The sequence below is a fragment of the Muscardinus avellanarius genome (genome assembly GCF_963383645.1).
Source record: "Muscardinus avellanarius genome assembly, chromosome: 3".
Lineage (NCBI taxonomy): Eukaryota > Metazoa > Chordata > Mammalia > Rodentia > Gliridae > Muscardinus > Muscardinus avellanarius.
Genome location: NC_137788.1, coordinates 34,542,718 through 34,566,785, shown reverse-complemented (window position 1 = coordinate 34,566,785; position 24,068 = coordinate 34,542,718). Strand labels below are relative to the sequence as shown.

General features: G+C 59.3%; 1 protein-coding gene across 1 annotated transcript; it reads right to left on the bottom strand.

The window, feature by feature from the left end:
• Positions 1-3,069: 3,069 nt before the first annotated feature.
• Positions 3,070-22,389, bottom strand: FOXO6 (forkhead box O6; the record flags this gene model as incomplete). Its single annotated transcript, XM_080692854.1, has 2 exons — positions 3,070-4,329; positions 21,976-22,389. 2 exons carry the CDS (start codon positions 22,387-22,389, stop codon positions 3,070-3,072), a joined length of 1,674 nt encoding a protein of 557 aa, XP_080548980.1.
• Between the last annotated feature and the right edge of the window lie 1,679 nt (positions 22,390-24,068).

Sequence of the window (24,068 nt, the reverse complement as noted above, 5' to 3'; positions counted from 1 at the left end):
CCAACCTACCCCCTCCCAGCACAATAACACACACACACACACACACACACACACACACACGTGTGCATGGGGCCACACAGACAGATGCATCTGGGGCTACATGACACACAGAGACCTGCACACGCACACCAGCAGCCCACCCTCCGTGAGCCTAGGGAGGGGCAGCTTTGCAGCCCATATGGAGGCCAGACCACGCTTGGGCATCTCTGAGTCTGGCTGTGGATGGGGTCGGAGCATCTGTCCCAGGGAAGGGCCTGTCAGTGTCTATGCACTCCCCGCCCAGCAGGGACACACCACTGCACAACCAGTGAGGCCTCTGCCCCCCAGTTCTAAGCTGGAACCTGTGCAGGTCCTGCTGGATCTGAGCCCCTTTGGCTCCCTGCTCACAGCCACCTCCTAAGAGGTAGGGGTACCACAGGACAGCCCACATTTTGGAGTCATATGATCAGTGAATCCAATCTTATTTGTTCCTCAAATAATTCTACAAGACAGGTGCTACTGCTCCATCTTCCAGACCAAGAAAGTGAGGCTCTTAGAGATAAGAGCACTGGGCATTCCTATCCAGAGCTCACCACTTTCCTTTCATAAACTGAAAAGGATCTACTGTGTGCTGGTTTCCCTTCTCACTCAGCCTGGTTCCTCCTCCCCAGGTGGTTTCTTCCTTCTGTGCCAAGGGCTTCTATGTTTGTCAGAGGACCTGGATTCCTTGCCCATCCCACTCTGCAATGCCCCGCCTCCAAGCCATTCCCAACACGCCCAATACAAGCTCTGTGCTCCTGGCTTGACCTCCCTCTCCATCCCAGAAGCCTTGCTCTGACCCCCCTATCCAGCTGGACATCTGGCTACCAGACTACCCAACACCAGAGAATGCAATTCACACAGTAGAAATGCTCCTGAGCCTCCCTCCCCGCTCCCCAACCTGAGGATCCCATAGTTTGTAACTCAAATTGAGACTAGCTGAGGCTGACTGAGCAGGTCATTCCCCCAGGGCTCTCCTTCCGTGATGGGGACCATCTCCAGGAATGGTCCTGTCTGCCCAAGTACCCAACCACCACAGACTCCTCTCTCTAACCCTGCCATGTCCGACCCATAACCAAGTCCCAGTGACTCTACGTCTAAAATATGTGTGGACTTCCATCCCCACTTCCCTCCCTCAGCCGTTTGGAGCGGGCAGCAGCTCCTCTGGCTGGCCACCTCTCCCCGCTGTCGCCCCCTGGCCCATCTCCCCACCTGCCACCAGCAATCCTCCCAACTCTGGGCTTCAGCCACCCTCAGCTACTTTGGGTTATGGAATTCCTATGTTTCCTCAGTTCTGGGCTTTGACTATGCCATTCACTCAGAATCCCTTTCTCCCCACGCCAATTCATCCTTCAAGGCTCAGCTGGGAGCCAGTCACAGCAGACCCCTGGCTCCCCCACCCATCCCTGCTCTGATCCAAAATCATCAACTTACCCATCCATACCCCCCACAAGCCTCAAGCTCCTCAAGGGCAGAGGCCTATGTTGCCTTCTGTGGAAGTCTCTATGCTTGGTATGAGAACTGGCACTTAATAGGTGCTCACTAAATCCTCCTGGAAAGAATGGACCTGCACTAAATTTTTAAATGCTGTTCCTCATTTGCTTGAGATGGGTGCTACTATGCTGTGAGATAGAACAGAAAACAATGCTACCGATGTAAGAAAATGTGCCCGGGGGTGGGGGGGACACAGATGATATATGAGAGGAAACCGATTCCAACAGGTCTGCACCTCCCGAGGCTTCTCTTTCCACCATCCCCATTCCACCTGTCCAAGTTTCTTTCCCTTCCCATGACCTTGTTTTCTCATCCATCTGATCAGAGCAAAAATTGTTCCCCATATAGAGCCTGGCAGAACAGGTCCTCAGTAAATACCTGTGCCCTCTCTCCCAACCACTAAGGCTTAATCCAGGACAGAGTTTCCCCAGGCCTGAAACTTCCTGCACACATGTTCACAGACACAGGTGCTGAGCTCCACAAGGCACATCTTTGGGTCAGGAACTCAGGAGGCCCTCAACCCATGTGTGCTGAGCCGACCAGCACCAGCAAATGCTGACACTCATCCAGACAGACACAAAACCACAATACAGGCAGGCGCTGGGAACCCTGCTCCCCACACAATCCCTGCCAGTTATCCTCCAACACCGCCTCCCTCTCCTGCCAGCCCAAGGCGCGGGAAATATTTAAAACAATTTTATTCATGAAAATATGCTGTACAATGCACTCTACACGGCCTCGACACGGCACACACACACACGCACACGCTGACGGCACGGCCACGGTACACTGCCTACGATACGCGCCGGGGACGCCGCGCCCACCGCCCGCCCCGACCGGACACTTATAAATATGGGAGAAAGGGGTGTCGATGGGGGATGGATCCGGAGCTGAGGCCCACTGAAGAGGCTGAGACCAGTACTGGGGGGGGGGGGTGCGGAGGCTGAGAAGGGGGACTGACTGCCGGGTAGGGGGACACTGGGCTGGATAGGACGGGGGGGGGGGAGGCTGAACCGTGGGACCCCTTCAAAGAAGGATGCTCAGGGTAGATGGGCAACAGGTGGATGTGAATGAATTTTCTGGAGAGGGTTGCTGGCTTCTGGTGGTGAGATTAAGAACAGTGGGGAAGAGTGTCAGTTGGGAATGAGACTGGGTTTGCAGGTGGGCCGTGTGTGATGCTCCTCAAGGGCTCTCAATATGAAGCTGAGGTTCGGGAACGTTCCCCAGCCCGGTCTCCTAGTTGCTTCCCCCGCCAGCATCCAAACCAGGTTCCTTCCCACTACCACAAAACCTGGACTACAGCCCCCCTCCCAGGCTTCCCAATCGGGAGCAGGGAGAGGGGGTCTCTGGAGTGAGGGCAGGAAGGGTGTGGGGCCCCAGCCCCTTCCTCCCACTTCCGTCTGCGGCCAACTTCTAAGGGATGTCTTTAGGAGGGCTGGGGCTGCCTCCTGGATCCTCCTGTGGAGCTGGATCAGGGATGGGGACCCGGGGATCAGGACGGGAAGACTGAGGCCCCTTGCGAAGGGACCTGGGCACCCAAGATGGGGGAGGCAGTCCTCAACCTGGTACCCAGCTCTGATTGGGGGGCGGGGCCCCGGCCAGGCCGGGCGGCGGCGGAGGCAGGGCTGAGTCGAAATTGAAGTCCATTTCGTCGCTGTCCATGAAGTCGTTAAGGATGATGGACTCGACGTCACATTCGAGGCTCCCGCTGAACATGTCGAGGTCCAGGTCCGCCGGGAAGCGGTCGGGTGCCGCACCCAGCGGCCCGGCGGCGGCGGCCGCGTAGGGCCCGGGCAGCGCGTCCAGCAGGAGGCCGCCGGGCGGGCCCCCGAAGGCGGCGGCGTGGCCGGGCGGGGCCAGGCCCGCGGCGCCCGCGTCGCCGGGCAGCGTCATAAGGCTGATGGGGTGGGCTAAGGCACTGCGCGAGGGCGCGGGGGGCGCGTACGGGGCCGCCCCCTTGCCGGGATAGGCGGCGGCGGCACCCGCCAGCGCCAGCTCCCCGGGCGCGCCCAGCACCGGGCCCGGCCTGGGCGCGGGCGGGGGCGGCGGCAGCAGCGCGGGCAGCGCCCCGGGGCGGAAGGGGGCGGCGGCCGGCGCGAAGCTGGCCTGCTTGTTCTCCTGGATGGTCTGCATGGGCAGGCGGCGCAGCGCGCCCAGCGGCGGCCCGAAGCCCCCGCCCCCGCCGTAGGCGCCGCCCTTGCAGCCCCCGAAGTAGGCGGGCGTCCCGGCGCGGGCCCGCGGCCCGTAGGCGTCCTGCGCGCCGTCCAGCAGGGCCTCGGGCAGCCCCGCGCCGCCGCCGTGCAAGCCCAGCGGGCCCCCCAGCTCCGCCAGGCGGGGCAGCTCCCCCGGGCAGCGCGCGCCCATCGCGGGCGACAGCGCGCTCGCCGGGCTCGGGTACATGAGCGGCGACGACGGCGCCAGGGCCTCCAGGGCCTCGTCGTCCTCCAGCTCCGCCGCCTCCCCCAGCAGGGGTCTCCCGCCGCCGCGGAAGTCGGCCCACGCCTCGTAGTCGTCGCTGGCGTGCGAGGCCGGGCTGGCGGCCCACTTGGCGGCGGCGGGCAGCGGCCCCGGGGCTGGCGCGCCCGGGGGACTGTCGTCGGGGCTGCGCTCCGGCGCCTGCAGCTGCTTCTTCTTGCTCGCCTTGCCCTTGATGCGCAGGAACTTGGCCCCGTTGTCCATGGACACCGCCCTGCGCCGCGGGGTCTTGCCCGTCTTCCCCCCCTCAGGGTTCAGCATCCACCACGAACTCTTGCCGGTGCCCTCGTTCTGCACGCGGATGAAACGGGTGTGCAGCGACAGGTTGTGCCGGATGGAGTTCTGTGGCCAGAGACACGGGCGTGGGGGCGGGGTGAGGAGCCGTGGGGAGAGGGGAGGGGAGGAGGCGGAGGGGGAGAAAGCGAGAGAGGCGAGGAGAGGGTGAGAGAATGTAGTCGAGCCAGAGGGGGATAGGGAGGAAACGGGGAGGGGGGGAGGTCAGGTACGGGTGGGAGAAGAGGGGTGCAGGTGTAAGTACCAGGTTGGACAAACCCAGATTACCCATCCTCTATCCCGAACTGCACCTGTGCGCCCACCCCACACACACAGGGTGGGGCTGGAGCTTGGGGCCTGGCCTTTCCCTGGAGGCATGGCCACCCGGGAGGGCCCCTCTGCTCCGCAGGACCCCTTCTCCCCGACTCAGCCAAGCCCCTAACAGGGCTAGCCAGGCTGCCAGGCCCCCCAGCAGATTATGTAAGGGCTCATGCCGCCGCGGCTCATTTGTCCGCCCCCCCCTCCCCAGCCTGGCATGGCGCCAGGAGCCCGAAAACCCAGGGCTCCAGAAATCAATCTCGCGGTGACTGATTAAGCCCTGTTTAGAACTAATTGCTCTTTCGTGTGTGGGGAGAATAAATTACCTGCTTTAATTTCGTGTCTTTAAAATGCAACTGCAGGTAGAGAAGACTGTTAACCCTTCGCTGGAAGGGCTGGCCAGGGAAAGCAGAATAGGCTGGGGGTCCCCAAGGCGGGTATAGGCTTGAGACTTTTCAAAGGTTCCCCCCAACTCCTCCAGGCTGCTGCAGGCTCCAGAGAGGCCTTGGATCCCTCTGCGCCCGTCAAAGGACAACCTTTGACCCCACTTCTGCTAGGCCAGCCCAGCTCTCCTGCCTGCCCACCCCTCCCGATGCACCTGCTGCAGTTCTGCCGCAGATTCCCTTCCTGGTGGGGCCTCTGCCCAATCCCCACATTTTCAGTCAGGAGACCTGGGCTCAGAGAGGTAGGGTGGCTTGTCTAGGGCTCCACAGTCCCCTCTGCTGAACCTTGGCACCTCCCTGACTTCACCTTTGCTCTCCTGTTCAGATCCCCTTCTAAATTTCTGCTGTTGCCAGTCTACAGTACTCCCCAAATTGCTGTCTAGGGACATGACAGCAGGCGAGTCTGCAGCCCCCTTGGCCTGGCTCCCACCCGGTCTGAGTAGCACTTCCACCTCGCCTCCCACCTGGTGGCCTGGACCACCCCACTCAGGCACCGCTGTGGAGGCAGCGTGGGCATGACTGTCAGTGGGCTGGGCAGGAGGTCAGGCACTCTGGCCACCTAGCTATGTGACGTGGCTGTGTATCAATCTCTGAGCTACTCTGAAAAAACAGTCTACAGTCATAACCACCTCATAAGGCTGCTAGCTCATGCCATGAGCTAACGTTGTGTGGTTGTGTTGGGACGCTCCAGGTGCTCATAAATGGTGGTTAAATCCCTGACTCTGGCCAGAAGATCTCACCTCTTAGATCACCCCACAGACCCGCTCCGTCTCCATCTCCTCCACGCTATGCCCTGAGCCAGCTGTGCTGGGCACTAACCACTCTGGGAAGTTGCATTGCCCCCATGACAGGGTGTAACTTGCCCCCAGCACCCACGGCTAGGCAGCGGTGCCAGGTATCACCTCAGGTCTCAGATCTACTCTTTACCTGTTCATCTGCCCAGTCTTGATCCTGGCCACTGCTCTGTGAGGGTGCTCCCTCCTACCCCCTCCCCACCAGCCTGCAGGAACCCCTTCCTGCTGCCCAGGTGCCACCTCCCCCCCCCCCAGCTCCTGACCTGGCTCTTCAGGCCCAGGCTCTCTATCTCTGGCACTTTCTGGCTTTGGGAAGCAACAGCTGGGCTTGCCAGCCCTGCCCTGCCTGGCTTCTCCTGGGGCCCTGACAGGAGGAAAGCTGGACCCCAGGGAGTGGCATTCCCTCGGGTGGATACCCCCTTCCCTTCACGCCCCTGCACCTGGCTCCCGCCCCTCCCCCACACCTGTGTTCATTGTCCTGGGAGGCCTCAGTTCTCTTCCCCCATAGGACCGTCTGGCTCCACCTCCCACCTTCCCACTTCTCCAGCCGGAGGCCTATTAAGCGACACCTCTTTACCAATGCCATCGTGTGCCAGCCTAGCTGGAGCACCTGCGGCAGGAGGAGGAAGGACACCACCAGGTACGAGCACCTACTCAGTACCGACATATTCAGCCCAGCATTCTAGGTTCATCTCTCACGTAATCATTAGGTTGGATGCCACAGAGTCAGGGGCTGGAATCCCTATCTCAAGAAAAAGAGGAGAGTAAGGCCCAGAGGCTGTGATTGCCAAGGCCACACAGCATGTTAAACACAGAGCCAGGTATTCATTTCAGGTTGGTCTTCTCTTGAGTCTAAAAGACATTACATTCTGCCATGGGAGAGGGAAACGGGTAGAGGATTCCCGAAGAAGCCGGTATTCTAGTGCCCCTCGAACTTCTCATGTGTAAACTAGCCCTAGAAACCAGCTGTGTGTAGGAAGGCTGGGGGCATGGAGCAAAGTCCAAATTTCCTACAAGTCTCATACTTCCATTTTAGAATTTAAGGGGATTTCACATGTGCTTCATAATTTATCCACATCTTTCTTCCTACCATACCCTCTTCCTCCTCCTCTTCCTCTTCCTCCTCCTCCTCTTTTCCTCTTTCTTCTGTCCCCACCCCTTTATGGCAGTGCTACGGATTGAAACCAGGGTCTCACAAATGCTAGGCAAGTGCTTGACCATTGAGCTATATACTAGCTCCAGATTTTCTTTACACACACTATAAAAATGTTTTTGCTGGGCGTAGTAGTGCACGCCTATAATACTAGTACTTGGGAGGCTGAGACAGGAGGATCACAGAGTCAAGATCAGTCTCAATAATTTAGCAAGATTCTCAGCAACCTAGGGAGACCCTGTTTCAAATAAAAAAAATAAATAAAAAATGAATGAGGTCATAGCTTGAAGGTAGAATGTCTCTGGGTTCAATCCCCAGTACCACAAATAAAAAATAGGTTGCCCAAGATATTTTCCAGGCCTGCAGAGGTTTTACATCCTTTTCCCCTTGATTACCTACCCAGCCTGACATCAAGACCAGCCCAACCCAGGGAAAAGAAAGGACTTGCCCAAGGTGACCCAGGACCTGGTATCAGAATAAGGACATGAGCCTCGGCCTCTGACCCCCAGCCCAGTGCTCTTCCCACCTATCAACCCGACCAAGGCCAAGTCCAACCTCACAAAGACTCATTTTCCCTACCTGTAAAATGATGACATGGGCCAACTGTGCTCTAGAGACCTTTCTGATTTGACACTAAATATTCTTGGATACTCCAGAGGGTTTCAAACATTTTTCTTAAAGTAGTGGGGCTCTTTTCATAAATGGAACCTCATGTAAAACTTGTGTTACGCACTTGAGCCACTGAGAGTGGGAGTCCTGCCCATTCAGCACCCTCCCTCACAGAGTGAGGCCCTTGGGGAGGGGTTCTGCAGGCCAGATGGATGGAGCAGCTGAGCCCTTGAGGGGTGCCCTGCCTTGCTCAGATTCACACAGGGAGAAGGCTCAGAGGTGTGTGAGGACCTAGGCCTCTGACTGCTGGGCTGGGCTGTGTGCCAGGCATGCACCAGGGTTGTGCCCCATGAGAGAAGTCCAGGCCCTGCAGCCCAGTGCGGCTCCTTAGGACCCAGCCACCTGGTACCAATCAGAGCTCCCGGCCAAGATCCAGTGGCAAGCACAGATCTCAACTCTGACTCTCCTGCAAGGTCTCCTGGGAAGGCAGAGGCCATGAAGGAGGTGAGGGAGATAGAGGAGGGAGATGCCTCTGCCAGGCAGCAGTAACCAGGGCTCCCTCTTGGAGTTGCCTAGCAACCCACCATCACAGCCCTGGTCCCGGCATGCCTGGCTCCCCTGGTACCCAGAGCTGGGCCCAGCTTCTGGGGCCTCACATCTCCCACACCAACATCCGGGCCAGGCACATGTTCCTTCAGGAGATAGGAAGGACAGAGGGACATATGGAGGTGGAGGGGAAGGACAGTGGGTTACATCCTGTGTCTAACCTATTCTCCCTCAGAACCTGGGCTGCAGAGAACAGTCCCCAGGGCCCCACCAACCAGGGAGAGGAGGCTGGAGAGGCTGGCACAATGCAGAGAGCTTGGGCTCAAGTGTCAGATCTGGATGCCGGGTTCAGCGCCAACGCCCAGTATTGGTGCAACACAGGGCTTTGGCACTCCAGTTCCATGCAGCAGTCAGAGTGATCCTTTCAATAACTGTGGCAACATCCAGTCCCTCCAGAGCCCTCCTATGCCCTCCTCCTCACTCTGACCCTGCCATGGCCCACAGGACCTTCCACACCCTCCCAGATGTCCTGTTCATCACTGCTCCTCAAACCTGCCAGGTGGTCCCACCTCTGCCAGAGGCCCCCAGGGACCTCTCATCTCCTTCAAGTCTCCAGGCCTGGCCCAGTCACCCTTTCAGAATTGCTCCTCCTCCCTGCCACTTCTTGTCCCCATTACTCCTATTCTGAATTTTCTAAAGCAAATATTACTTTCTAAATTTATACAGGTTTACCATTACTAATCCGAAAATCCTAAATCTAAAATGCTTTGAATTCTGAAACTTTTTGAATGCCATGACACAAAAAGTTTCTGATTTTAGAGCACTGTGGATTAGGGATACTCAACCAGTAAAGCCTATGCAAATATTCCCAAGTTCAAAAAAAACCAAAAACTGAAATCTGAAACACTTTTGGTCCTAATTGTTTTGGATTAGGGCTACTCAACACACGCGCACACACACACACACACACACACACACACACACACACCATATATATATATTCTCTGTTTTATTTATTGTCTGGCTACCCTTATATTAAAATACAATTTTTATGAGGGTTTTGTTTTTTGTCCTTTTTTTACACTGTGCCTAATATGCTTGGCACATACCAACCACTTAAATGTCTGTGGAAGGAATGAATGCGTGAACGAGAGAAATGCTGTGGGGGGAATTAAATGAGACTGCCTTGGTGGACCCACAATAAAGGCTTTTCCAAAATTGCCTAAGAAGAGTACACAAGACAGAATGGGAAACCAGCGGGGCCTGGAGAAAGTCAGGAACAATACAGCACACTGAAGGAAACACACGAGGGAGAGCACTAAGAAGGGCTCGCAGGGTGCACGAGGCAGCTTCCTCCCTGGTCCCCACCCTGCGGCCCATGTTGACCCAGACTGGTTCACCCCCAAGGTGTTCTACGGCTCAGATCACCTGGGCCAGAAGGTACTCCAGGAGCCCCTGAGGAAACAGAATCACCTCGACCTTGCTGATGGTGCCTCCCTTGTGGACAGGGTCTGATCCATTTGGTAGCAGCGGCTCATCTATCCAGCGGGACACCCTCATCCATTCCCAGGACACCCTTCGCCCAGGAGCAGTAATGCATTCATCTGACAGCACAACCCCATTTATCCAGCACACCAGTCCCATTTATCCAGCAAGTACAACCTCATTTGCTAACAGCACTCCATTCACCTGACGGGCCCCCTCATTTATCCAACAGGACACCCTCATTTATCCTGTGAGTCGGAGGCACTCCTTCCTCCTGTGGTGCGCCTGTGTTCTCTGATGGTGCAACCCGACTGATCCAGCAGGACATCATCTCTCCAACAAGTACACTTCATCCCCTGACAGTACAACCTCATTTATCTAATAATGCAGCTTCACCTTGCCTCCAAGTACCACCTCATTCCCTGACAGTACAACCTCGTTTATCTTCCAGTACAACCTCATTTCTCCTCCCAGCACAGCTTCATTCTCTGACAGCTCAACCTCATCCAATCTTACTTCTCCAGCCAGGGCCTGCCAGATCTCTGGGGGCGGGAGGGGATGTCATTTGCTGTCCCCTGCCTGTAGGGAGCCACCTGGGGTGAGGGCTGCGTCCAATCTTCCCAGGCCCAGAAGGGGCCACGGACTTGGTGTCCATGATCTTGGTCTGTGATCCTGGGCACCAGGTGCAGGGAAAGGTCATCCTTTCTGGGGGCACATTCAGTGGTGTGCTGGAAAATATTTAACAACCAGCTCTCCGGGGAGGGGGACGCCTGATTTGGTTTGTAGATCTTGCTAATTTCTACAGTGTGGATACTACCATTACAGCCTATCTGAAGCAGCCAGCGTGATGTCACTGAGCGCAGAGCTGGGGAGGAGTGTGAGCGACAGGCTCTCAGGAGCCCGTGTGAGCCAGCTCTAGCATGCCACTGGCGTGTGCTTAAAGACACCACCTGCTGCATGTCAGATGTGGGCGAGCCTCTTTAGTCCTGATAACCATCCTCTGAGCAGGGACTGTTACGCTATAAGGGAGGGACACTGAGGCCCAGGTGGGGTTAAATGACACCTAAGGCCTGGAAGCTGAGAACTGGACCAAAGCCAAGTTTGGGGCTCTGGGCTTTTGGATTCCAAAGCCAGGGCCCTTTCCACCTGGTCCCCGCTGTGGCAGGGGACACTCTTCTCTGCTCCCCACCCCAGTGACCATCCCTGCCTCGGCTCTGGGGCCCAAGCTCTTCTGGTTTTCATCAGACACAAGCTTATTCCCCCACCTACCATCAAGCCTGTGCTACCCCCTTGCTGGTCCTGGGGCCTTCCAGGAACCTCTGAGTCCACCTGTGGGTCTTGAGTCCATCTACCTAGGTCCAAGCCAAGAATCGGGTGTAGATGCCTCTGCAGATTTCATCAAAATCTCACCCAGCCCTCCCTCGGGACACTAACCCTGCCTTCCCAACAGGGACCGTGACCCAGCTCCTCTCCTTAGTGCCTCCCAGAAGAGAGACCACCATGGGGCTACTGTGAGAGGTCTGAACCCTCAAACTCCCATTTCTCTTTTCCCTCCTTCCTTCCTGTCCTGCATGAGGAAAGGTCAAAGGCAGGGGTTAAAGTCCCAACTTCATTCATGTGACCTTGGGCCAACCCCAGTGGCCATAGGGAAGAACCCAGAACATCAGGAATCTCATCCCTTCCTGCCCCAGAGCCTCAGGAATAACCCCCAGCCCACCTCTTGCCAATCCAGGAACCAGTCTGGTCCAGGTACACAAACCTGCATCAGACAGCACCACAGACTCCCCGGGGTCCCTCCTTGCCCTTCCATCTGGGGTGCGGCTGGGGTGCTCATCCCAGCAGGCTTCCTGGCAGAGGGGCACCACGGCTGACCTCGGATCCTGAAGCCGTGTGCAACTCTTTGGCACTAGGGTCTGAAGGAGAGGAGGGGTAAAGGACAAGACGGCCATAGGCCAATGGTGTCTACAAGTGACTGGACTCAACAGTGAGCAGAAGGGAACAGCCAGGACCAGGAGAAACCAAATGTGGGAGTAAAACATGAGGTCAGGCTGTGGCCCCCTTCCCCCACAGCAGAGCCCACACTCAGCCTGGGTAGCAAGCACACTGCTAACACAAGTTCAGGCTTATCCCTGCTCAAAAGCCCATGGTTTCCTGCTAACCATGGGCTCAGGTCTAGCTCCAATCTCATCACCCCCAAGCCCTCAGGCCTATGGGGCCTCCAGCCACCCTGGATGTCCACCCATTGTGCCTCTGCATACTCCGTTCCCTTTGCCCCTGCTCTTCCTTCAAGGCTGGCTCTGGGGTCCCTTCCTGTACCCTCTACAAATCCAAAGGTAGCTGCCCCACGGCAGTGCTACTGCAGATCTAACTGTAAGCCAGAGTCTGAGTCTGAGTCTGTCTATTTGAACTACACAGGGAGATCTCTGGCTCAGTGGAAGTCTACAGATAGGATGATGCTCTCAGGAGCCCCATATAGCTCCGGCCTGGTGTTTCAGTGCAGATTCCATCCAGGAAAACCTTAGGCAGTGCTCTGGGCCCTGTCCACCCCCACCATGGAGTCCCTGGCACCCTCTTCCCTTTTCCCAGCACTTCCTGGCTTCTCGGGAAAATTCAGCAAGGTGAGAGGAGAAAAGGCTACCATTTACCTTTTACCATGAGCCAACAGTTACTACCACCCTACTGAGTTTGTGATAACCCTCTGAGTGGGTTTATATCCCCACTTCACAGACACAGCATACAGGGATGATGCAAGAGCCACAGTCAGGGCCCTTGCTCTTCTTCCTGCCCTGAGAGGAAGGGTTCCAGGGGGAAGCCGTGACTAGGCAGAAGCTCCGGGGTGGGCCTAGAGCAGAGGACTTTCCACATTGGCTCAACACTCCTCCATAGACTGTCACCCCACATCTGGGATTAAACAGAACCCTCAAATGCAAAGCTATTCAGACTCCTCCTGGTGCTGCTGGCATGCAGAGCTTCTTCCTCCATGGGCAGGACCCCCTACTCCCCTGCCCCAGCCCCTGGGAGCAGCTGCAGTGACTTCACCCAGCCCTGCCCTGGGCCTGGCTCTGGGGAGGGCCCAACAGCTGTGCCCCAGCCCTGCAGGCTGGCTCCTGGTGTGTGTGTGGGGGGGGGGAGGAGCGGGCACAGGGCCAAGAGAACCATCTGCTCTCCCAGGGGCATGGCCACCCGCACAGACATGGCCTTGCCCCCAGAGGCCACCCATGGCCCTCTGTCTCCATGCCAGGGGGCTCCCGGAGCCCAGGGAAGCCCACCCAGACCGGGCACCAGCCTCATCTGCCATCTGTCTTCTCCTGAAGACTCAAGAGTTCCTTCAAGATGCCTCGGAGTGCCATGCATGTCTGCTAAAAAGTGAACAAGTGCTCAGGCGAGCTCCAGGGGCAGGGGCCAGCGGCCAGGGCTGGGTATGCCCAGTGCTTCCTGCCCTCGCCAGGGGCTTGCTGCTAGGCACCCGCGCTCCTCTCCTGGGGCCTTGGTCCCCACACATCTGCTCAGTGGCAGGTGCCTCAGGCACAAGGCAAGCCCCTTCCCCCACAGCCCAGCTCGGGTTACAGGAGGAGAAGGTGGCAAGGCCAGATGAGGACAGAGGAGGGGGCAGAGGGGGGCTCCCAGCATCCCAGAGCTTTGGGGGAGGGGATATCAGAGCCAGAGAAGGAAGGGCTGTGTCCAAGGTCACACAGCCTGCCAGGGGGGCAGAGGAGCCAATGGCTATCACAGGGGCAGGCAGCCCTAGGTTCCAGGGTGACCTTGAACAAGCCATTCCCTTCATCTGTAAAAACAAAATACCTGGCACCTGAAACCCACTCTGCATAGCTCCCAAGGCCAGGGGGAGGCTCTGCAGGCCTGCAAGGGGTGGGTCAAACTAAAAGCAAGAGGGAGCTTGGACATTCTAGATAGCTTATACCTTCACTGCAGGGACCAGAAAGTGAGGTCTTCGAGGGGCAACACCTCCATAACACACACACACACACACACACACACACACACACACACACACACACACACAGTGTGTCTTAGCGTCAGGGCCCAAGCTCTACTCTACACAGCACCTGGGGAGATGGTTCTTTTCCTTTCCTGGAACAAGAAATGAAGTAATGACATCTGCTAAGACTTCTTGGGACTTCACATGTATTTTTCCTATAATCCCCACAATAAAGCTTGAACAGAGTCCTATTATCCAACTTTGTAGAGGCGGAAACCGAGGCTCAGTTGCCCAAGGCTACTCAGAGAATAATCAGAACCAGCCTCTGCCTGTGCCATTTGCCTCCCAGGCTCCTAACCCACCAGCTGCGTCTCACCTGAGAGCCTCCAGGTACCACAGGGTACTGCAGAGATCTCAGGCTGGCACCTTGGACTCTTTAGGACACCACACTAGCCCAGATTAATTTTCTCCCTTCACCCCAGGACCAAGCCCACACTAACCTCCTTGAAACCACCCTTTCCACACAACCCTTGAGGTGCCCGCTCATGCCACTTCTGCCTCCACAGCCTGCAGGGCCAGCTCCTGGGCTGGCCAGTCAAGGCCACTCACTTTCTTCTCCAGCCTTGACTCCCCCGGGCTCCCTAAGAAGTCCTGAGGGTTTGCTCCCCTTTGTCTGGTTCCTACCCCCCTACCTCCAAACACCACAAATGATTTTGTGACCTTCTATCCTGACCCTGAGAAGTTTTTATCCTGAATCAGAACCAATGTCCTCATCTTATCTTCTCAGCTTGACCAGCAGGCCCCTCAAGATCAGGGTCAGGTTCCTCTCTGCACAGCCCTGCCCAGCAGGCACTCACTGGGTACAGCTGTGGAGTAGAGTGAACGGAGGAATTGCTGTCAGCCCACCAGCCCTGGGCCTGCAGACCAAGGGAACACCAAGCTGGTCTTCCCTTCCCCACCTGGGGGCGGTGTACTCTGTCTGGGAAAGGGAGCCAGGGACCCAGGGTCAGTCCCAAGGCTAGAATCCTGAGGGCCAAACTCCAAGAGCAGCAGACAGAGAGCAACTGGGGCAGGAGCAGAGGATAGGAAGGTCCGCTTGGAATGGCCCGGCCACAGCACCGGGTGAGGGTGGAAACAACCCTGGGGAGTTCCACTCCTGCCGCTCAGAGTGAGATGCTGTTAAAGCCTCTTTATTTCTCTCATTGTTAGCTTCTTCATCTGTAAATGGGGACAGCAACAATACCAGCATCACGGGGCGGCTGTGAAAATTAAATGACAGAATGTGTGTTGTTGGCACATGGCAGGTTGAATCTGAGTCCAACAGTTCAGGGTGGCTAAAGCAAGGGTCGGAAGACAAGGGGTGGCTGGAAAGGACCGGGCCTGGAGTGACCCACTAAGGCCCCGGGTCTGGACAAGCAGCGCTGGGCTGCCACCTGCCCTCTTCTCTCCCACACCAGGTGGGAGCTGGCCAGATGGGGATGGTGACGGTCAGCTTCTTCATGACTCCAGTCCCAGAGAGGCCCGATGTATGTTCCAGGACATTTCCCCTCCCTCTGGTGGCAAAGGCTCTCTGCCACCGTGCACATCAGCCCTGGCTGTGGCTCCAGTCTCCATCCTTGTCCTACTTGGTGTGACTCCTAAGTCATGGTTGTGGGTGTAGGTGCAGGTGCTGGGGAAGTGACTTGGTCCTTTGCAACTGACTACATGGGGACCCAAAAGGGGCAGGGAGGAGAGGCGTGGGTTCTGCCTAGGCAGCTTGCTTGGAAAAGAAGCTCACCTGTGACAAGGAGTGGGACAGGGGACTAGGAGAAGGCTGGGGAGCCACCATCTAAGGCATTGCTTCTGAATGATCTGTCACCAGACATACTTATTAAAATATAGATTCCAGAGCCCACCTGCTAAGAGTCTGACACAGAGGGTTTGAGGTGGGGACTGGAAGCCTGCGTTGTTGAAAAGCTTCTGGATGACTGATCGTCAGCCAGGTTTGTGAATAGTAAGGATGCAAAGCAAAATTCTCAAGAAGACACATTTGGTGCCAGAACCACCTGGAAGGTACAGTCTACACCCAGACCACTGTGAGGGGTGTCTCAAGAGACCAGCCAAGGAGAGCTGCCAGGGCGAGCACATGACAGTGGGTGCGGGTAGGACTCCGGTGTCAGGCACCTGACATCAGAGGCAGCAGGAAGGCTGGAAGGCAGGGCAGGGCAGGGCCTGGACTGAGCCAAGAGGATCCGGGGACCAAGCTGAGTAGTCTGAGCTCTGTTGGTTCCCAGGGGTACTGAGGAGCCCCAGAGGGTTGTAGAGCAGGAAAGGGCCTTGGGGCAGGAAGGCTGGCGGGTGTGTGGAGTTGAAACAGCACCGGCATTGGAGATGGAAAAAAGCAGTAGACACAGACAGGTCTGTATCTAAATCCAGGCTCTGCCTCATCCCAGCTGTGCCTCAGTTTCCCCAACTGCGAAATGGGGCTATTACTGTGTGCCTGGCTGGACCCAGGGAGGGCAGAGGGAGAGAATGAGTACAGAGTGCCCTGCTGACTACCTAGCACCCAGGCATCACTCTCAATTTTCACTCCCCTTCCCACAGGAGGCACCCCTCCCTTGGAGACCAGAAAGGTTTCTCTCTGCAAAGAGGGAGGCCCCCCGGGGAGGGGGCGTGGGAGGCCCCTCCCCCACACGCCACCTGGCCCCCTCCCACCTCCACATATGGGTTGGGGGGTGGGGAGAGGCAGCAAACAGCCAAACCCTCCCAAACAGGAGTTGGTTTCCATGGCAACCAGGGTGCCAGGAGAAGGGGGGCACACCAGATCCAGCTGTCCCCCTGAGCACCCTACCCAGGCCCCGGAGCCTGAGCTAATGCTCACCCAACGCCCTGAGCCCCCCATCTGCCTGCTCTGGGGCCAGCTGGGACTGCTACGGATACTCCCTGCATTGTGCGGAGAGATTACACCAAGTTCAAGACTATCCACACCTAAGCTCCCACGCACCCACCAGTGAGCAGCGCTCTCAGGACCAGATCCAGTCAACCCTCCTGGCTTCTAGAACCAGAGGGTTTGTGAGTCACAACACCAGAGCCTGAGTTAAGGCCCTCTGGACATAGAGGACCAGAAAGAGAGACGCTTCATTAGCTCACACACACACTGCACCGGGCTCCCCACGGGGGCCCCTCAGCCCCCACCCAGCCCTGACTTCACAGCGGACTCCAAATGACCCCAAAGGGCGGCACCAGGACACCCCGCGTGATGCTCCAGGGGAGAAGAAATACACTTACAGCTTTGCCACACTTCTAGCAACAGGGTGGGCAGTTCCAGAGTGGGCGAGTTCCCAGTTATTGGAAGCCTGTCAAAGGGGCTGAACTGGTATGGCTCTGTGCCCCTCTACGGCTTCAGAGACCCAAGTCCACTGGAGGTGGACTGTCAGCACCATGAGCGCAGGCGCCCAGCCCCATCTACCCTTTCCCCAGGTGCCAGCCCCAGGTGGGAGAGAGGCCCATAACTGGAGAGGCTAGGTGCATCAGCAGAGGTCAGGGAAGTGGAGATGAGGGGGCTCAGGCCGCAGCTGCAGCACCCCTATTCCCTGGGCTCACAGCCACAAGCAGTCCATGACCACTCCCTTGGCCCTCCCAATACACAGACAGACTCCAGGACCCCACGTGGGCCCCTCACCACCTGTCATTTAAACACAGGAGAAGATGGGCTGCAAGGAACAGCCCCTAACCCTTTCGAAGCCTCAATCCACACCCTTTCCTCCAGTCCCCATCCATGCGGGCTCCCATCCCATGACATAGAAAAAACTGTAGTCTGAGGGCTAGTAGGTAGTTCAGTTCCTAAGTCGGCCACTCCCTGAGGAAGTCACTTCCCCACCTGGAGATGGGACACTAACCCCCTGGAAGGCTGGTGGTAGGACTTACTGGGACTGGCGCTTGCTAGTGCTTGCCTCTGTCGGTCCCCCTCAGCCCTCCCGTCCTCTGGCGGGGCTGCTTCTGCCTTCCTCCCCTGCCCGCCTCAGTCAGTCCTGAGGCTGCAGCCCCCAGGGGTGCAGAGAGGGGGCCCCCGACCCACAGAAAGTGGGGGCTGGGGGCGCTGAACTTTCGAACCCGCAAACCCCCCGCGCCGTTCATTACCTTAACGCGAGTTAAAAATAACCGTCTCATCTCTTTAAATTAGTCTGTCTGCAATTACCGCCTGGCACGGCGCTGCCCGCCATCGTCCCGCTGGAGCGGCGCCAGGTGGCAGGCGGGGCCCTCACCCTGTCTGTCGGTCTGTCTGCCTGCCTCCCAGTCCCCTTCCCCCGCGGTGCGGCTACCCCAGGCCCTGCCGCCCCGCCTCCTGAGCTCCCCAAGTTGCACTCGCCGCGGGCGGAGGCAGGGGGCTGTGGGGCCGCCGGCCGCAAGCCAAGGGGTCCGTGGAGAGCTGGGGATCGAGTAGGGGATTGGGCCTGGGGCGGGGGAGGGGCGCCGGGAGGCCCGGGAAGCCGGAAGGGCCCGCAGCGCGCCAGCGCTCGTGGGTGGGTGTGAGCAGGTGGCCGTGGGAGTCTGCCGGGCGTGCCAGCAACTGTGCCAGGAGCGGCTGGCACGGGCTTGTGCCCAGGAGGCGGGCAGCTGCCAGCCCCTCGCTCGTGCAGCGAGGGGGGTGAGGACACCCCCAATCGGGGCTCACACCGCCTCCTCCTGCACCCCCACCAGCCCTTGGGGCTGGGGATCCCCGGAGGACAAAGGAGGAGGAGGGAGTCCTGCTGGAGCAGGCTGGAGGGGAGAGAAAAAGGGGGGGCCCACACTCGCTGCCAGGGCCCTGCTCCTAGCCTCTCAGATCAGCCCCTCTCTTCCAGCCCCCACCCCACCTGGAACTTCTAGAGCCCAAGGCTGAGCCAGATGGGAGAAGCACCAGCCCCTCTGACACCACCCCTAGGCAGCCGGGCTGCTCTAGCCCTAGGAGAAGGGCAGTCCCCATCCACTGTGCTCCTCCCTGCTGGGCTTAGGGACTGGAAGGGGAGGTACCCAGGCCTGGCCTGGGAGCCCAAAGGAGCTGGCAGCCAGGAAACACAATAGGCCTGGGGGGTGGGGGGCACTAAGTGGAAGGAGCCCCAGGACTCACAACAGCCTGGAAGCCTTCCTGGAGGAGTTCAGAGCTAAGCAAAAGTGGAGCTGGAGCATCTGATGGGGAAGTGGGAGGCTCTAGCTGGATGGCAGCACTTATGGGACTTGGGGGAGGGAGAGGGATCCCGCCGAAGCCCTGATCCCAGGCCTGAGGCCCTCTGCCCCAAGGAAAACAGGACCCGCCCAGCCCTTTGGTGTGCTCCCAGCTGGGAGCACGGCCTCTCTCTGGGCCTCAGGCCTGGTTCAGGTGTTCTGAACCTGCTGCTGGCTCTGCCTCCTCCAGCCACTGTCCTCCACACACTGGGTCACCGCTCCATACCACAGATGGGACCACAGGGCAAAGGCCCAGCACTCCGGCCCTTCCTAATCGGCCTACTCCACCTGCCCCATGCCACCTCCCCACCATGCCTGGGAACCCTACGTTCCAGCCTGGTACACCCAAATCATTCCCCAAACCCAACATGCATAATCCTACCTCCCTGCCTTCTGGTATGTAGTCCATCCCCCCATCCCCTGGAAGACTATCTATCTCCCCAGTTCTCCCATCCCCAGTGAAGGCAGCTCCATCAAGTGCTGCCGCCTCTGTAAGGACCTGCCTGGTTCCCTGAGGTATCTAGCCCACCTCCCCGGAACCCCTACACCACCCCCAGCCTTTCCTGTCTGCAAAACACAGGGGTGTGGAACTGGCTGAACCAGATGCATCCTGAAGGCAGAGTTAAGGCCTTTCCCCATGGTCCCCTCACCCTACAAAACTCAGGGCTTGGTATGCCCTCCCCAGGGATTCAAATGTAATGCTTTTGCTGGGGAGGGAGGAAGGAAGGAAGGAGTGGTGGGCCCTGGCATCTGAGGTGTACCTCAACAGCTGGTGTCAATGTGAGATCTGCTGGGAGTTGGAAATGGCTCCTCCACCAGGCCTCTGGAGGAACTGGTTGGGAATGGTGGATGAGGTGCCAGGGCTGGAAGCCCCAGGAATGAGTGGGAAAGGAAGCGTCCTGGGTAGCTGGGGTGGGGGAGTAGAAAGGCACAGCCACTGAAGGAACAGCATGGAAGCAGGTCACACTCTGTGCCTCAGTGGTCTCCATCAGGGCCTAGGGCAGGAGCCCAAGCCTGAGGCTCCTTCTCCAGTGCCCAGGACTGGGAGCCAGGCACAGGGAGAACCCGCGTGTCCCCAGCAGTGTGGCACAGTGGGGACCGCATCCAACAGGCAAGAGGGAGACCTGGGCCCTCGTCCAGGGCCTGCCGCTCACTGCCACCCGCAGGAGAGTCCGGTCCCCTCCCACGGCCTCAGTCTCACTGTGTGAGAAGTAACTTAAGGACCTAATGATCTCCAGGCACTCTCCTAGGGTTTACACCTGCCTGCCCAGCTCAAGAGCCTCCAGCGGGCCCCTCCCAGCAGCTGCCAGCTGCACTGTTCCAAAGGCTCTGTGGGGCCCTGGAAGGCGACACACCTGGGTTGGAGTCCAGTTTTCCCATCTTCTCAATGTGTGACCTTAGGCAGTTCACAGTGAGCCCCACCTAGGATGGCTGGGAGCGTTTAGTCTGAATGAGGTACTTGCACAGAGCGTGGCCCCCGGCACTCAGCGAGCTGCATCTCTCTCCTGCTTCAGCCCCAAGTCCCCTCTGCCCACCTTTCCCCTTCCTCCCTTATCCAGCAAGCTCAGCTGGAGCTCCACCTCCTGCAGGGAGCCCTCCTAGCCTAGTCTGGCCCACCTGATCCTCCCCTAACCCCAACTCTGCATCCTCAGCACCTCTCTTCCCTTTTATTACACATGGCACTAGTGGCTTCTTAGTGCCAAGCTCTCTGCTGGGTGCTGTGGGCAGAGAACGGCCCTGATACTGCCACTGCCTTCCAAGGGTGAGGCAGGGAGGAGAAATGAGACAGGACACAGAAGACTGACACCCGCTGCAGGCATTGATTGGCGAGTCCTGAATTAGCCAAAAAGGGTCAGGGAGGGCTTCCTGGAGGAGGCATCTCAACTTTGTGCCCTTGAGTACAGTGAACAGGAATCCATCAGGAGTGAAAGGCAGGCCAGGGCATGGGGACCAAGTGAGGTAGGTGGGGGCAAAAGCCCAAGGGCAGGACACACTCGGGAGGAAGACCTGTTTGGGCGGGGATTGAACTTAAGGGGACTGGAGAAGGGATGGAGGAGACTCATGTCTGCTCTTCTGGCCTGCGTCCCTGCCCCATAGTGGCCGACAGACAGAGAAGCAGCAGCACAAAGCTGGGGAGCCGCTGGCTCCCAGGTCAGGACCCCCTGATCCCTACAGGGCTGCCAGGGGCATCTAGAGCCATCCATGTCAGTGAGCCTCCCCTCCTCTGCTGGCACACCTCCCTCCCTGGGCCTTGCTGGCAGCCACCAGTGTAGGGTACAGCCCCCTCCCTGTATTTGGGCATGCCGCTCTCACAAAGGCAGCTCTCCCACTGGGAGTCTGACAGCTCACCTAGGCACAAGCCCCCTCCAGCCCCACTGCCCCAAGGCATAGACCAGCCCCATCTGAGATGGTCAGAGATGGTCTGGAGGCCACAACCCAATCAGGTCCTGACCCTGTCCTCCCCCAAGATGGCTCTGCCCTCTCCACTGCCTAGCACTGAGGCCTCCCTGGGGTATCCCAGCCCCTCCCCCACCCCTAATACAGCTGGGCTCAAGCCAAGGAGGTGGAAGACAGGCTGCCTGGGATGAGCAGGGCCAGACCCCCCAACCCTCAGCACCTTGCCCTTGCATCTGCCAGGGTTCTCACCAGCCCCCCATATGACCCAGGTCAGGGGCAGGCAGCATCTGCCCCACGGAGAAGTCACACCTCGGGTCACCTGTCAGGCTGGTGCCCCAGGGCCAACTCCTGGAACCACAGACAGAAATGTGGGCTTATGGTCTGCACTCCTCACCCGAAAAGATTTGGGAGGGAAAACAGCCACCGGTCCCAAGTCATCATTCCACCTCTTAGAAAGGTGCCCTGGTAGGAAGGGTAAAACAAGAGTAGCACAAAGCAAACTCGGGGGATCGAGGGAACTCCTCAATGTCCATGCCAGGAATGGCTCCTCTGCATGCCCCCAAGGACGGGGTGGGGATGGTCCTCAGGGTCGACTCAAAGCTGCAGCCCCTGGTCACCCTACCAGGCCTCCCACCCGGCAGCCCTCCCCTCCAGGGAGCACGCACACAGCTGCTCCCAGCACGCCCCCGCCTGTCTGCCGGCCCGCCCCACGCCCTGGGCACACACTCCGTGACCCGGGGGTGCCCCGGAGCTCGCCTCCGAACGGCCCACCCGCAGCCCAGACCCACGTAGTAGCCCCTGGAAGCCCAGTCGGCGTCCCCAGCCCCCTCCCCAGCCGGACGCCCCCACCTTCCAGCCGGCTGAGCTGTTGCTGTCGCCTTTATCCTTGAAGTAGGGCACGTAGCGGACCATCCAGTCGTAGATCTGCGAGAGCGTGAGCCGCTTGTCCGGGGCGCTCTCGATGGCTTTGGTGATGAGGTCGGCGTAGGACAGGTTCCCCCACGCGTTCCGCCGGGAGCTCTTCGCTTTCCGCAGCGGTCCGACCTCCGCGCCCAGCGGCGGCGCTGGGGCCATGGCCGGGGCGGTCGCCCGGCGCTCCGGCCCGCAGTCCTCGGCGCCCTCGGCCACCCCTGCGCCCAGCGCTCTGTCCTCGTCGCCGGCCAAGTCGGGCTGCGGCAGGGGCCAGGTACAGGAGCGCGGCCGGCTCTGCGGCGCGAAGTCCGGGTCCACGTCCACCTGATGCGCTCGCAGCTTCGCGGCCATGGTCCCGCCCGGCTCGGGCGCGGAGGGGAGGGAGGCTCCGCGGAGGGTGGGCGGGCGGCTCCGGGCTCTGCGCGCCCCGGGGAGGCCCACGGGAGGGGTCCCTGGCGGCGCCGGCTCAGCCGCGGGGCGCCATGGGCCGGGGCGCGGAGGCAGGGGGCTGGACGCGCTGGGGAGCACGAGGAGAGAGACGAACCCGGACAGTGAGGGGGCGGCGGCCCGGGAGCCCGGCGGGCACACACCTCGCCCAGCCCCGCTTCTAGCACCTGCCGCCTGCCCGCGCCTGCAGCCGCCACCGCCACCGCCGCTGCAGCCGCTCCCCGGGCGCCGGCCCCGCGCGCGGGCCCCGCTCTCCCGGGACGAGGCCGGATTGCACCATGCCGGAGCCCGAGCCCGAGCCCGAGCCGGAGCCCGCGCCGCCGCCCCGTGAATGCCGCCGCCGCCGCCGCCGCCGCTCCGGCTCCAGCGCCAGCTCCCGCGCCCGCCGCGCTCAGCGCCGGCTGCACCTCGGGATGGGCGGGGGAGGACGGGGCGGGCCTGGAGCGGGAGGGCGGGGCGTGCTCGCCGGGGCCGGGGAGTCCTCAGCCTGCCTGGGTGCCCCGCGGGCGGGCCGGGCACTGAGCGCGGAGCTCCCGGCTCGCCGCGGCCGAGCCGCAGCCCCGGCACGCCACAGCGCCGCCTACGGAGCAGGGGAGGAGAGGCGGCGCGACCCCGCCCCCTGCCCGGCGCTCGGGGAGGGGGCGCGGAGGCGGGGCCCTAGTGCGCCCATTGGTCTGCGGCAGGACTGTCCCGCCCACGGACTCGACAGGCTCCCTCCCAGAAGCGCGTCAGCGGGTTATTGTTACAACCCGGGGTTTCCCGGGGCAACAGGAGTGGGGCGGGGCTCAGAGCTTTTGCCCCGCCTTCTACACCCCGGGAATGCCCCGCCTTCTCTCTCTAGACCCTTGAGGTTTCCAAGTCGTGGTTCCAGGAACCTGAACAGGCAGAGGATCTAACTCTTCTTTGTGTCCTGGACTGGGCTGGAGAAAAGGAATGGTTCAAGAATGCCTGGGTTCTAAGGCCAGGCTTTGCCACAGCCCTAGCTTCCCCACCTGCATGAGCTCTTAGGATACCTGTGGGCAGTTTGAGACCTCTGGTTCTCAAAAGTTCAACATGTTGCAGAATCAACATGGAGAGCTTGTTAAAACAGATCACTGGGCCCCAGCCCCCCGAATTTCAGATTCTTCAGGTCCGAGTTGAGCAGAGACTGAATTTCTGACGAGTTCCCAGATATTGCACCAGAGACCACACTTTGCAAACCACTGCCTTAGAGTCTATGGGAGGCTCTCCCAGGAGCTGTTGGGAAAAGCATTTATTTTAAAGTTCAGAATGCTTGGGGAAATGCTCGTGCCCAGGGCACTATGGCAAAAGAAATCGCTGAGACAAATGAGGTCCCTACTGCATAGATTAGTGAAGGAGTCAAGTGTTAATCAGATCATCACATGACCTCAGAGGGGAAAGGCTAGCTCAGCGTCCGGGCCATCTGTGACCTCACCCCACTGGGCTCTGCTCAGCTTGGTTTCTTCCCAGCCACCACTCCACCCAGCAGCCTTCCCTCAGGTTATGCCCTCTGCCTAGGCCAGGCTTTCCCCTGTCAAGGCTGTCATTGGAAAGTCCCCTGTTCTTCAAAGCTCAGCTCAGAT